General features: G+C 48.4%; 1 protein-coding gene across 1 annotated transcript in view; it reads left to right on the forward strand.

Moving 5' to 3' along the window:
• The window catches only part of BORA (BORA aurora kinase A activator), a 14,106-nt gene continuing 934 nt past the window's right edge, over window positions 1-13,172 (forward strand). The window contains 9 exon segments of the mRNA XM_070944256.1: window positions 1-347; window positions 1,653-1,698; window positions 2,060-2,141; window positions 3,468-3,533; window positions 4,561-4,617; window positions 6,778-6,995; window positions 8,829-8,982; window positions 10,395-10,942; window positions 12,971-13,096. Coding sequence (XP_070800357.1) covers window positions 1-347; window positions 1,653-1,698; window positions 2,060-2,141; window positions 3,468-3,533; window positions 4,561-4,617; window positions 6,778-6,995; window positions 8,829-8,982; window positions 10,395-10,942; window positions 12,971-13,096 — 1,644 coding nt within the window.

Consider the following 13,172-nt stretch of genomic DNA (forward strand, 5'->3'; position numbering starts at 1 on the left):
ATGACGTCGCGCTCCCTTTTGAATGCGGCGGCGCCTCTTCCCGGAGAGGCTGCTTCGAAGGGAGGGGGCGGGGAAAGCCCTCTTCCCGCGCTCCGATTGGCCGGCCGGCGCGGAGGAGTTAAAGAGCCGTCCGCCACGGCAACGAAGCGTTGGGGGGGGGTTGGCAGGTCGTAGCGAGGGGGACGTTGCTGAGCGGGGGAAGAGCCGGGATGCAACGGCGGGGAGCGCCGCCGCCCGAGACTCCCGGCCGGATGCAGAACCCCTTCGAGAGTCCCGGCGACGTCCGCCACTTGCAGGAACAGACCGTCTGCAGCCCCAGCGCCTTCCGCGCCGCCCCGCCCGCGGGGGTGAGCCGGGGTGGGGGGGAGGGGGTTGAGAGGAGGAGGAGGAGGGGGCCTGGGAAGGGGGGGCAGTGCAGAGGGGAGGGGCAGATGGGGAAGGAGGGAGGGGTGCTGGAGGCTTTGGGGAGGGAAGGCAAAGAGGGTTTGGGGGGAGGGGATCTAGGAGAAGGGGGTAGGGGTGCCTGAAGCTGGGGGGGGGGGCAAAGAGGATCTGGGGGCAGAGGGGATCTAGAACGGGGAGGGGTGCTGGAGACTTGGGGAGCAAAGTGTGGGGGCAGAGAGGATTTAAGAGAAGGTTAGGGGTGCTGGGGGGCAGGGGCAGAGGGGATCTAGGAGAAGGGGAGGGGTGCTAGACGCTTGAGAACAAAGAGGATCTGGGAACAGAGGGGCTGTAAGGTTAGAGGTGCTAGACGCTTTAGGGGGGCAAAGTCTGGGGCAGGAGGGATCTAAGAGAAGGCTGGGGTGCTGGAGGCTTTGGGGGGGGCATAGAGGGTCTGGGGCCAGAAGGGATCTAGGAGAAGGTTGGGGTGCTCGACGCTTTGGGGGGCATAGAGGGTCTGGGGGCAGAAGGGATCTAAGAAGGGGAGGGGTGCTTGAGGGGAAAGATCTGGGGGCAGGGGGGATCTAGGAGAAGGGGAAGGAATGCTGGAGGCTTGGGGGCACAGCCCCTGGGGCAGGAGGGATCTAAGAGAAAGTTGGGTGCTGGAGGCTTTGAGGGAGCATAGAGGGTCTGGGGGCAGAAGGAATCTAGGAGAAGGTTGGGGTGCTCGACGCTTTGGGGGGCATAGAGGGTCTGGGGGTGGAAGGGATCTAAGAGAAGGTTGGGGTGCTGGAGGTTTTGGGGGGCATAGAGGGGACCTAAGAGAAGGGGAGGGGTGCTGGAGGGGAAAGTTCTGGGGTAGGGGGATCTAGGAGAAGGGGAGGAGTGCTGGAGGCTTGGGGGCACAGCCCCTGGGGCAGAAGGGATCTAAGAAGGTTGAGGTGCTGGAGGCTTGGGTGGGGGCATAGAAGGTCTGGGGCCAGAGGGGACCTAAGGAGATCTGGAGGCAGAGGATGTCAGAGGGGAGAAGAAGAGGGCTCTTCCAAAAGCCCTTTGAACCTGCTTCTGCAGAGCCCCGGGCGATTCATGTGGTCCATTGACGAGCTGGCCCTGATCGACCCAGTGGAGATCAACTCAGAGGACATCCACCGCCAGGCCTTCTACCTCAGCCAGACCAGGTGGGGCAGGGCAGTGGGGTGGCTGCAGGCGTTGGAAGGGGTTCTCTCTGGCTGCACCTCACTTATCCCTTCCTTCCTTCCTGTCTTTCATAGGATCGACAGGGAGATCGAAGAGCGGAGGCAAAGGGCCATCGAAGAGGTAACTACCATCGCCATCCTTGGTTCAAGCCAGCTGGTGGCGGGCAGGTGGGGGAGCTCCAGCCATTCAATGGGATGCTGCCCAGGAAGCTTTCTGTACCTGCTGTAACCTTCAAAGTCACCTCCATCCTTTGAACAATGAGCGGATATGAGAAAGGTGCTCAGGAAATGAAAACCTTTTGCCTGGTACCCTGCTCCTTTTCAGAGAAAGCACTTTCAAACCCACTCAGTGTTGGAACCAGCATCACTTTAATGCAGGAAGATACCTTGCCTTTTTCTTCTTGGAAACTCTACAATCTGGGCTTCTCCCCTACAAAGGGGGCATATATGTCATTAATACGCATCCTGTCCTTTCTTCCTAGTTTTTCACCAAAAGCACCATTGTCCCATCGCCCTGGACCGATCCCATCGGGAAACAGGCTTCTCAGCTGAATTCGACCAGGTGTAAGTAGCTGCTTCTGTTCTGGAGGCAGGGAGGTTTGCTTACAAGCCGTGTTGTTCAGGGCTGGGATGCAAATGGTAGAAATGACCTGGATGGCTGGTTTCCGGGATCTCCAACAGCCAGGAAGGAGACTTTAGAATAACTTTATTGTCACTTTGAATCTACACTATACGGCATACATTAAAATGAAATTTCCTTGCATATAGACCAGTGATGCCTAACCTTTTCCGGACTGAGTGCCCAAAGCGTGCGAGCCTGAACCCCCAAAATGCAATGTGTGCGCTGCCCCCACACGTGTGCATGCCCCCGCATGCGCCCCACCCCCTGTGCGCGTGTGCATGGTCCCCCCGCATTTACCATGCCCCCCACACATGTGCAGCAGAGACCCGACAACCAGCTGGCCAGTGGGAGGTGTGCGCGCACATGTGTGACAGAGCTGAACTGGGATGACGGTTCGTGTGCCCACAAAGAGGGCACTGCGTGCCACCTGTGGCACGCATGCCATAGGTTTGCCATTACAGATATAGACTGTTCTATGTGCTTCTGAAGCCATCCTTGCTAAGCTAAAGGAAAAAAAAAAAGTTTTGCGTATTCTAAAAAAAAAGTAGAATTTTCCTCTCGGTTCATAATCCTAAACGCCAACGGGCATTGTTACCGACAACGGGCTGCTACCGACAACCTCCCATCGACCCGTGCGCTCCCATAGAGAGGGCCTCCTCGGGGTGCCATCAGCCAAACAATGTAGGCTGGTGACCCCCAGGGGGAGGGCCTTCTCTGTGGGGGCACCTACCCTATGGAACCAGCTGCCCCCTGAGATAAGGAGAATCCAAGACCTTGGTGTCTTCCGCCGTGCCCTTAAAACTTTCTTTTTTCATCAAGCCGGGCTGGCTTAACATATTTTTTAATTTTTAATTGGTTTGTCATTTTAAACTGGGGCCAAATTAATATATATTCTTTTAATTGTTCTTAATGTTTGTATTGTATGTTTTTATTTGGCTGTACACCGCCCTGAGTCCCTTGGGAGAAGGTGCGGTATATAAATTTGAAATAAAATAAAAATAAAAAAATAAATAAATTGTTGCTATTGGCTTAGATTGCAATAATTAAAATCGCTTGGTTTGAGCTATTGTTAGTGTACTTATGGAAGGCTTTCCTCCATGTTTGATGGATGGATGGATCAATTCTACCAGCCGAACCATTTGCTCAAACCTGACTGCCAAAATGTGAAGGGGAGGGAGCGTTTCCCCTTATGGCTAAACATCGGCGATGCTTTTTATGCTTTCCTTATTGATATTCCAGCTGTTCACTAAGAACTCCATCCATTGCAGGTGCTGAGCTCAACGATGCTTCGCCAGTCGGACGAGAAATAGTCGTGCAGCCTGGGAGAAATAATGGTTTGTATGAAAACTTTGGGGGAGAAGAGAGTAAACTCGGTATATGAAGAGATCTGGGGCACCTGCGTGAAAGAGACAAAGCATGCATTTCAGTAGGGTGATGCATGTGCAGATGGCCCTTGACTTTTGACTGATCACTTAGCGATTGTTTAAAATTCCCAATAGATCTCCCTGAGTTACCTACTTGTAATCCAGATGTGAAGTCCTGATGGTTGCCCCCCCCTTCTCCCCCGCAGTCAACATGTCCACCCTTCTGGCATTCGGCAACTAGGAGACATGGCCACTTGCAGTGTCCCGTGGTCACCTAACCACGGTTTCAGTTTCAGCAAAACAAAATGACTGTTTAATAACCGTCATGACTTACCGTACGTTTCGGAGTATAAGACACAATTTCTCCCCCCAAAAGAGAGTGGAAATGTTGGTGCGTCTTACACACCGAATACAGCCATTTTTGGCCTCCTGAAACCCCGCCCCGCGCGTCCCATTTTTGCCAATTTTTCTCCAAAACGGGACACACAGAAGGTTTGGGAGGCCTGCAGAGTGCTCCTGGGGGCCGGGACGGGCAAAAACCGGATGCGTGGAAGCCAAAACCTTTTTTCCCCCTTATTTTCCTCTTCGAAATCTTGCTGCATTTTATAGTCCGAAAAATACGGTATGACTAGAATGGGCAGGCTCCATTATGGCCTTAACTCGAGGACAACCTGTCGAGAAGAGGGAAGCTTGCGTTGCTTCGTCCTTCTGGCATTGTGGCTAGGAGCAGAAACCTTTGTAGCCCAACATAAGTGGGATTTTGTGGGAGGGCCGTTTTCTGTCTAGTGTTGCAGCCTTGGAATTTTTTTGAGAATTCCCATTCAGGTCTTTATCAGGCTGTCCCTTGCTTAGGGTCTGACAAGCTGAATTCATCCCAGTTTGCAGCCTTGGAAAGATTGCGGTTTGATTGTGAAGAGACTTTAATCAGAGAGGGTTTTTAAATGCTTCGATCCTGAGGATGCAGCCTTGCTACTCTTGTTTTTTTTTTCTTTTCCAGCTGCTTGTCAGACTGTGTTATCTCTACCTGTGGATTTTGATCTGGAAAAGATATTGGGTAGGTAACTTGTAAAATAACTCTGCTGCTCTGTAGGGTCTCTTATAACAGTCTAAACTGGACTGGAGAAAGTTGTAAGGATTACCTCCAAAGGAGGGTGGTATATGATAAAAGGAAAGGATCACAATCTAAGGGAGAGTCCAAGAGATTGTGTAAAGACACACAACAGGGTGAGGATTTGAGCTGGTGGGTTGCTTTCCGAACTTTTCGTTACCAGGCTAGGTTAGTTAGTTTATTATATTTATATACCGCCCTTCTCCCGAAGGACTCAGGGCGGTGAACAGCCATGGTAAAAACAATATACAGCAAAATTTAAAAACTTAATTAAAATAATTCAATCATTGGCCGAATTTAAAACACCAAACTAAAATCATTTTAAAACCCCTATCAGAACCCAATTTAAAATCCTTTATCCCGTCAGACCAGCTTGCTGGAATAATAGGGTCTTCAGAGCACGACGAAAGGCACGGAGGTCAGGGATCCTTCGTATGTCCGGGGGCAGTAACGTCTCCAGTGGAATTTAGGGGATGTCAAGTGTCCATGTTCTTCTGTTTATCCTCATCCTACACTCGAGCCACAGATATTCACCACTGTTGCAAAACACATAACAACTTTGTGTAATTTGTGGCTGCTCTCGTCTCCCTCCTCTCTGCAGTTTTTCTGAGCGATGGAGAAGACGGAGAAACGTGTCCATCCTGGCCCACAAGTTTCAAAATTCCCCTAACCCTTAAAAAGGGGTACGAATCCAAACGAATTCCTGTGATTTGTGCTCTCTTCTCCTTTGACCTTGTACAAAGCATAAATTGTCAGGTTGGGTTTACCTCGGGGTGACTTTGATTTAAATCAACTCGATTTAAATCACCAGTGAAAAGGCTTGATTTAAATCAACTCGATTTAAATCAGGAGTCTCCAAACTTGGCAACTGTAAGACTTGTGGACTTCAACTCCCAGCCAGCAAGCATGGCTGACTGGGCAATTCTGGGAGTTGAAGTCCACAAGTCTTACAGTTGCCAAGTTTGGAGACTCCTGATTTAAATCATAATTTTTAAAGAGCAACTGTCATCTCTATCCCGCAGCAGCTCCTCCTCTGACCCGCTGTTCACTCACCGACAGACCCATTCATTTTAATGGGACAGCTGGTGATGTGGCAGTGACACAACAAGGTGAGGGATGAGGCAGGCAGCAGGTGAGTGGATGCCCGCTAACAGGCGCTGCCATGATGGATCTGAAATGACGTGCTCTTTCATATTATATTTATAAGCTGCTTAGAAGGTTTCACTTTCATTTTTACTGCTTGCCCTTTCTCCTCACACCTAGATCCTGGTGGTACAGATGCATTTCTCTTCAAACCATCATACAGTTTGTAGTGTACATAGATTTGAAAAACAATGGGATAAAGGAATATTCCTTTTTTTTTTTTTGAAAAAAAGTTTTATTTTAGATTAAAATTAAAAAAAATTAAAAAAAACCAACATAAAAATATCATCCTTACAAACAATTATAGGCAGCATCTCGATCGGTTAAAATCATTTTGTGCTTACAATTTTCCAGATTTCATCATATAACAAGTATTCTTTACTTAAACTGAAGATAAATATTTAAACATTTCATATATGCTATCTCATCTCCATACTTTTTTGTCAAACCATTGATAAAATAGCTCCCATATCAAATAATATTGCTTATCTTCCTGTTCTCTTATTTCAAATGTCAATCTGGGATAAAGGAATATTCCTGATTGTTTAGTTTTATGATTTATCTCATGGTTACTGTGAAATTGTGTGAATGCATCAATGCAGTGCATGTTATCTCAGCTTGCAGAGCTTGGATTCATTGAATGAGTTTACCAAAAATATAAATATTGCAGAATATACAGCCTCGTGCTACATAACTAAGCTCTATTTCGTGCTGAATAAACTAAATTAGTAATATATCTTAAATAGAAAACTATCTTTAGATAGATTTTTACTACAAAAAGCATTTTATTAAAATAAATTTGATAAAAATTTTAAAAAATCCGATTTTAAATAAAAAAATCAAAAAATTTTTTTTAAAAAAAATTAATCATCAATTTTTAGTCACCTTGGTTTACTTTGGGTGGGGAACGGAGTCTCCCCAATCGTGACGGCCATGCGTGGCATCTCATCTCCTCTTCCTCAGGTGACCATTTCAAAGCCGATGAATCGGCTGACCAGTCCCAGGAAAGCCTGAGCACTTCCTCCTTGAGGAGAAAGCTCTTTTTGGATGAGAACGGCAGCCTCTCCGAGAATTTCTCCCCTTCTCCCGGCTTGCGTAACGGTCCGGCTTCCTTAGGCGTCCTCTGCTCCATCGACCTCTCTCCGGTCCGCTGCAGGAGCCCTCTGAGTTCTTCCAGCTCAGTGAGTAGTGTTGTGATCCGCCAGCAGCCTGTGCAGCTGACAGCAGAGTCGGACAGTGAGGAGATTGGGGAGGAACATGGGCCAGTCCTGGAGTCTGGGGAAGGCTCGGACGAGGGCTCTGCATCGGAGGCAGAGAGGGGGCCAGGGTCATCTGGTAGTTAATGTGCTGCCTCCAGAGCCTCTGGAATCTGACATCAGCGAGGCAGAAGAACAGTGTGAGCCTGTTCCCAGTGCGCGCATGTGCAGAGCTGCCAGAAGGCAAGAACAATTAAGGAAAAAAAGGACGACTCAGGAGTAAGGCTTGGAGTTGATTGGCCCCTCCCTTAAGACATAAAAGAGGAGCAAACGATGTGAGCCTTTGCAGGAAGCAATTAATTCATATAGTCAAATCAAGCTCTGAGATGTCCTGTTTGACTCTGTGCTCCGTTTGGCCTTGCAAAACTAATGGGCAATTAGGTCTCTAGCAGCATTTCAAGGGAGATAAAGGTGGGTGCTTATCAACGTTACCCTGAAAGACTGTGTCAACTCAAGCAGACATCTGTCGGAATCTTCATAGACTTTGCAAATCCTTACGGGCTGTGAATGACCATAATTCACAGCCGTCTCAATAAAAGAGGTTTTTTGGGACTAAAATTGTGATTTATGCTTTCTCAAGAAGCCTAGGTCAGAACAAATAGCTCATCCTGGAGATGTTGATGGTGACGGGTCAGGATGAGCCCAGCTGGTTTTTGGACCAAAGACGTCCGTCATGGGAAACTAAATTCCCACTGCTTTCTGCAGATTGGCTTGGCTTTTGTGAGGGGTCTCAAGAGGGACAAATACTGAAAGATGGGAGGGTGCCGTTTTCCTTGGCATTGATTTAGATGCTGTCAGTCATCCCACTCAGCCATCTAGCAAAGAGAGCCATTTGTTTTTGCCATGAGTATACTTTACTGAAGCTTAAATGGTTACAGGAGTAGCGTAAGCCGAATTGGAGGTTTTCCCGTCCAAACAATATAAAGTAAACTTTGTGAGCCATGGTGGCGCAGTAGTTAGAGTGCAGTACTGCAGGTTACTTCTGCCGGCTGCCTGCAATTTGGCAGTTTGAATCTCACCAGGCTCAAGGGTTGACTCAGCCTTCCATCCTTCCGAGGTGCGTAAAAATGAGGACCCAGATTGTTGGGGGCAAGATACTGACTCTGTAAAACCGCTTAGAGAGGACTGTAAAGCGGTATATAAGTCTAAGTCAGGGGTGTCAAACTGGATTTCTTTGAGAGCCAGATCACCATTATAGCTTTCCTCCGTGGGGCGGGGCGGGGAGTGGAGGGGGGAAGCGGGACATCCACCTCCTGCAGCACTTTACTGGCCTAAGTGCCTCCCCCCGGCACCTTGTTTTTGCCTTCCCCGGCCTCCAGAAGCACTCTGCTGGCCAAAAATGGGCTCTGTGGAGGCCTCCCAATGCCCCTTCATGGCCTGTTTTTGCCGGCAGAGGCACCGCAGGCTGATCCTTTGGTATTTCCAGTCAGATTTAAGCACTCTTGAGTTTGACACCCCTGGTGTAAGTGCTATTCCTATTATCTGTATCGTTATCTGTAAATTAGGTGCTTGTATATTGTTTAGGAAATGGGTTGTTGTCGGCTGTGCATATTGATAGTTGTCCTTGGCTGGGTGAAGCTTTTCCTAAGAGGCAGCTGGGCTTCCATCCCCCCACACCTTTCCTTCTTCCTTGCATTCCAATCCTTCCCTCTCCCCGTTGCTAATGCCAGCTCATGAAGCTTGGGTTAGGAGCGATGCAATCATTACAGATGCCTTCTGTGGCTTGTTCTTAATGGGAATCTCTCTTGCCCTCGAAAGGGCCATCTCTCCTCCAGCCCCATCCGGGGGAATGCCAGGGCGTACAGTTTGGGCAGCCTTCCTAGTCCTTCTTTGGCACGCAGGAGTCCGGCAAATCTGGCGTCGCCCACTTTCTCTCCCGTTGGCATCCAGCTAAGAAAGACTCCACTGGCAGGTATGTAGAGGCCTCTTGCTGGAGACCTGAAGGGTCGTCATCCTGGGGACCGGATGGGATTAGTCTGGAGGTTCTTCTTAAATCTTTGGGGTGTACCAAAGTGCCTCCTGCTGCTTTTGTTCCGTGTACTGCTTCCTATTAGCGTATGACCATTTGATCCATAGGGTGGGGTGCCTTCAATGCAACTGTCAGATTTAATGTCTATGGAGATTCTCAGTCATCCAGTCATGGTTGTCTCAAAGAGGCAACCACACAATGTTTTTTTTTCCCCCTTGAGGAAGATGTTTCGCTTCTCACCCAAGAAGCTTCATCAGTTCTAACAGGAACATACACACACACACATTCTTAGGAAAGTCCAGTTGCCTTTTCGAAAAGCATCTTTGGGACAACCATGACATGGATGATTGAGAATCTCTACAGAAATTCTTCTAATGCTGTATTGAAGAGGCATAATAACGGTAGGTGCCACGGAAGATGTTTCTCTTCTCATTCAAGGAGCTTCATCAGTTCTGACTGGATGGCGAGGGGGAAATGGGAGGTTTAGTTCTGTCAGAAACAAACCTTCCATCTACCCGCTCCCCAAACATCCAGTCAGAACTGGATGAAATACAGCATTTGATGTAGCATTAGAAGAATTAACTATGAAGATTCTCAAATCATCCAGGTCAAGGTTGTTGTCAGAATATTCATGAACTGGCAGAGACATGCTAACAAGGTCAGCCAATGAATAGGCATAGCAACTGGATCAGCCAATGAAGAGGCATAGTAACAAGGTCAGCCAATGGGAACTGTTTTGGAAACTGAAACTGGAAGGAGCCTGGGCGTGGCTTAGGTTTAGTTTAACTGCCTTGTATAGAGGAAATTCTCTTTGTATTAAGCTCTGTGCTCAGCTCTAAAACAAAACTAGTCTGGTCTTGTCTGCTGCTGGAACTGAAAGCAATCTCTAATGTACAATACGAATCAGCTATTGGTATTGTACATTTACTCATGTGTTATTATGTATATAAAGAAGTTAATGAATCCTGCTGGATCAATTATCTCTGTGTGTGCTTTCTGGAAGTGATTTCTCCAACAAACTGACAGTTGTCTCAAAGACGCTTTTCCAAAAGACTTTGGAAGACTTCCTTGAGGTGGGTTGTTGTTTTTTTTCTGTTAAGAACTGATGAAGCTTCTTGGATTAGAAGCGAAACGTCTTTTTCCTCAAGGGGAAAAAAACCCCCTAGTTTAGTTGCCTCCTTTTTGAAAAAGCACCGTTGAGACTGTCCTCACGCAGGCTCCCTTAAAGGAGCAGTCCCCGTTCCTGACAGAAGGGTCCAGCAACCTTATCAAAGAGAGGACTGTTGGTTCTGTACGCTTGGCATATTCTCACTCTGACATTTTCTTCCTTTTTTTCCCCCTCCCCAACAACACAGATCAAAGGCAGTTCACTTTCCGCTCTCCGGATCTTCCTTCCGTTTCCAATGCCTGCCGTCAGGCTCATACCACCAGCAGGAGTCCCTACATGGAATGCTCTCCGTTAAGGAATCACTCGCCCATGAGGTTCCTCTCCTGCCGGGGGGCCGCCCTGTATCAGAGCTCCTTCCTTCGTCTCCCTTGCACCCCGGAGAACTTCCAGGAAGAGCTGGCAGCCGAGGCCATGTCGGCCGGGAGTCCTAGGGCGGGCCTGACCCCTATAAATGAGGACATCCCGTTAGCAGGGTCCCACTCGGAGATGGCTGCTGGGTCTCTCTCACCGGAGACCCCTGAAGGATTGGCACCACCCAGGCCCTGCTTGGAGTCCCCTGGGGAGAAACGGACAGTGGAAATGGCCGATCCAGAGATGCTGGATGAGAACTCGGTGAAGGGATCGTCTGAATGCGACAGAGGAGCCGTGACCAGACTGAGCATGGAGGGGTCTTGCATCTGCATGGCTCCATTGGCGGAAAGCAGTGCTTCTCCCTGTGAGATCAGCAGTCTGCAGGTGAGGATCAGCCCAGCGCTTAAGGGGCTCTGGCCCTGAACGTCATTTACCCCCTCTCCCCCCCATTCCAGGCTGAACAAGGGAATTGAGCAGAGCCGGTGGAGGAATAGAAAAGGGTGAAAGCAGGCTGGTTTTGCTCAGGCTAAGTTCTAGGCAGAAAAGAAAGGAAGATTCTCAAAAATTTTCCTGCCCAAAGCTCCTGAGGCAGTGGTGAAATGTAAAATTTGTTATTACCGGTTCTGTGGGCGTGGCTTGGTGGGGGCGGTAATGTGACTGGATGGGCGTGGCCAACTTTTTTTTTTTTTTAAAGCATTTTTTCTACAGTCTCTTCGGCCGAAGAGGTTTTTTAATTTGATTTATATGCCGCCCTTCTCCGGAGACTCAGGGCGGCTTACAATGTGCTCAGCAATAGCCTTCATCCTTTTGTATATTTATACAAAGTCAGCTTATTGCCCCCACAACTGGGTCCTCAATTTACCTACCTTAGAAAGGATGGAAGGCTGAGTCAACCTTGAACCTGGCGAGATTCGAACCTGCAGTAATTGCAGGCAGCTGGTCTTAATAACAGGGTGCCTTAGACCACTGTACTACTAAGGCTCTTGGTAGTAGGTAGGTTGTAGAAAAAATGCTTTTAAAAGTAAAAAAAAAAAAAGCCTCTGATGATCGCGCGGCTCAGCTGGGCATGGGTGGGATTTTTGCTACCGGTTCTCCGAACCACCTGCCGCCATCGCTACCGGATCGGGTGATCTGGTCCGAACCGGGAGCATTTCACCCCTGTCCTGCGGTTATGGCATCTTTGTTTATTTTGTTTAAGTTTGGATACCGCCCGTGTCTTCCCCATGGGGCGGTGGGGGAGAAGGGGCTTCCACAAGAGGGATAAAATCCCACCTTTTTACAGTCCCACTGCCATTACCCCCAAATGAAAAGCGTTGCTGGTGCCACGGTGGAGGGGAAGATCCCACTTCACAGACATTGCACCATTTCCAGCTGTCGCTTCTTACCAGGTGTACAAAAGGTGTTGGGGAGAAATCCTGGCACGTACAGGCAGTCCTCGACTTACAACAGTTCATTTAGTGACCTTTCAAAGTTACGACGGCACGAAAGGAAGTGATTTATGACCATTTTTCACACGGCCGTCGTAGCAACACCCCCCCCCCCGGGGTCACGTGATCAAAATTCAGGCGCTTAGCAACCGGCTCACATTTAGGAGGGTTGCAGTGTCCCCAAGATCCCCTTTTGTGACCTCCTTGACAAGCAAAGTCAATGGGGGAGCCAGATTCACTTAGCAACGGTGTTACTAACTTAACAAGCACCGTGATTAACTTAACAGCTGTGGCAAGAAAGGTCGCAAAAGGAAGCTCCCTTAACCATCACTTAGCAACAGAAATTTTGGGCTCAATTGTTGTAGCTCAAGGACTGATTATGCTAAATTTAGGCACCTCAAAAGGCTTTAAAAAGGGGGAATTTTTTTCCTCCTGGAATTGTGTTTCCCGGTTGGTCATCACCATCATCTCATTTCATACCAAGAACTGTAGAGTTGGAAGGACCGGAAAGTTCTTCTACAGGTAGTCTTCAAACTTATGACCACAGCGGAGCCCAAAATTTACACTGCTTAAGTGAAACATTTGTTAAGTGGGTTTCGCCCCCATTTCATGACTTTCCTTGCCACAATTGTTAAGTGAACCACTGCAGTTGCTAATTTAGTAGCATGGCTGTTAAGTGAATTTGGCTTCCCTGTTGACTTTGCTTGTTCAGATCATCGCCGAAGGGGATCGATCACATGACCCCCGGGACACTGCAACCGTCAATCAATATGAACCAGTTGCTAAGCGTCTGAATTTTAATCACATGATCGTAGGGATGCCACAAAGATTGTTAAGTGTGAAAAACGGTTGTTTTTTCCCCTTTTTTCAGCACCGTTATAACTTTGAACGGTACTAAACGAACGGATGTAAGTCAAGAACTAGTATTCCAGCCCCTGCTTAGTGCTGGAATCATTCCTTCTACGTTCTGATTTCTTTTGGACAGATGGACAGTGGTTACAATACCCAGGCGTATACCAGCAGCCTCATGGATACAGCTGGAGGCGAGCTCAGCTGCAGAGAGCATGGTGCGTTTGAGGCTCAGAGGAAACCCCACGTTTTCAGAATGAAGGTAGGTGTCTTCAAAAGAAGACAGCATCTTTGGTCTTCTAAGCCCTGTCTTGGGGAAGAAATCTAGGAAGTCCTAT

Source organism: Pituophis catenifer, unplaced genomic scaffold (assembly GCF_029215685.1).
Source record: "Pituophis catenifer annectens isolate HBS135680 unplaced genomic scaffold, rPitCat1.0.hap2 SCAF_4, whole genome shotgun sequence".
NCBI classification, from domain to species: domain Eukaryota; kingdom Metazoa; phylum Chordata; class Lepidosauria; order Squamata; family Colubridae; genus Pituophis; species Pituophis catenifer.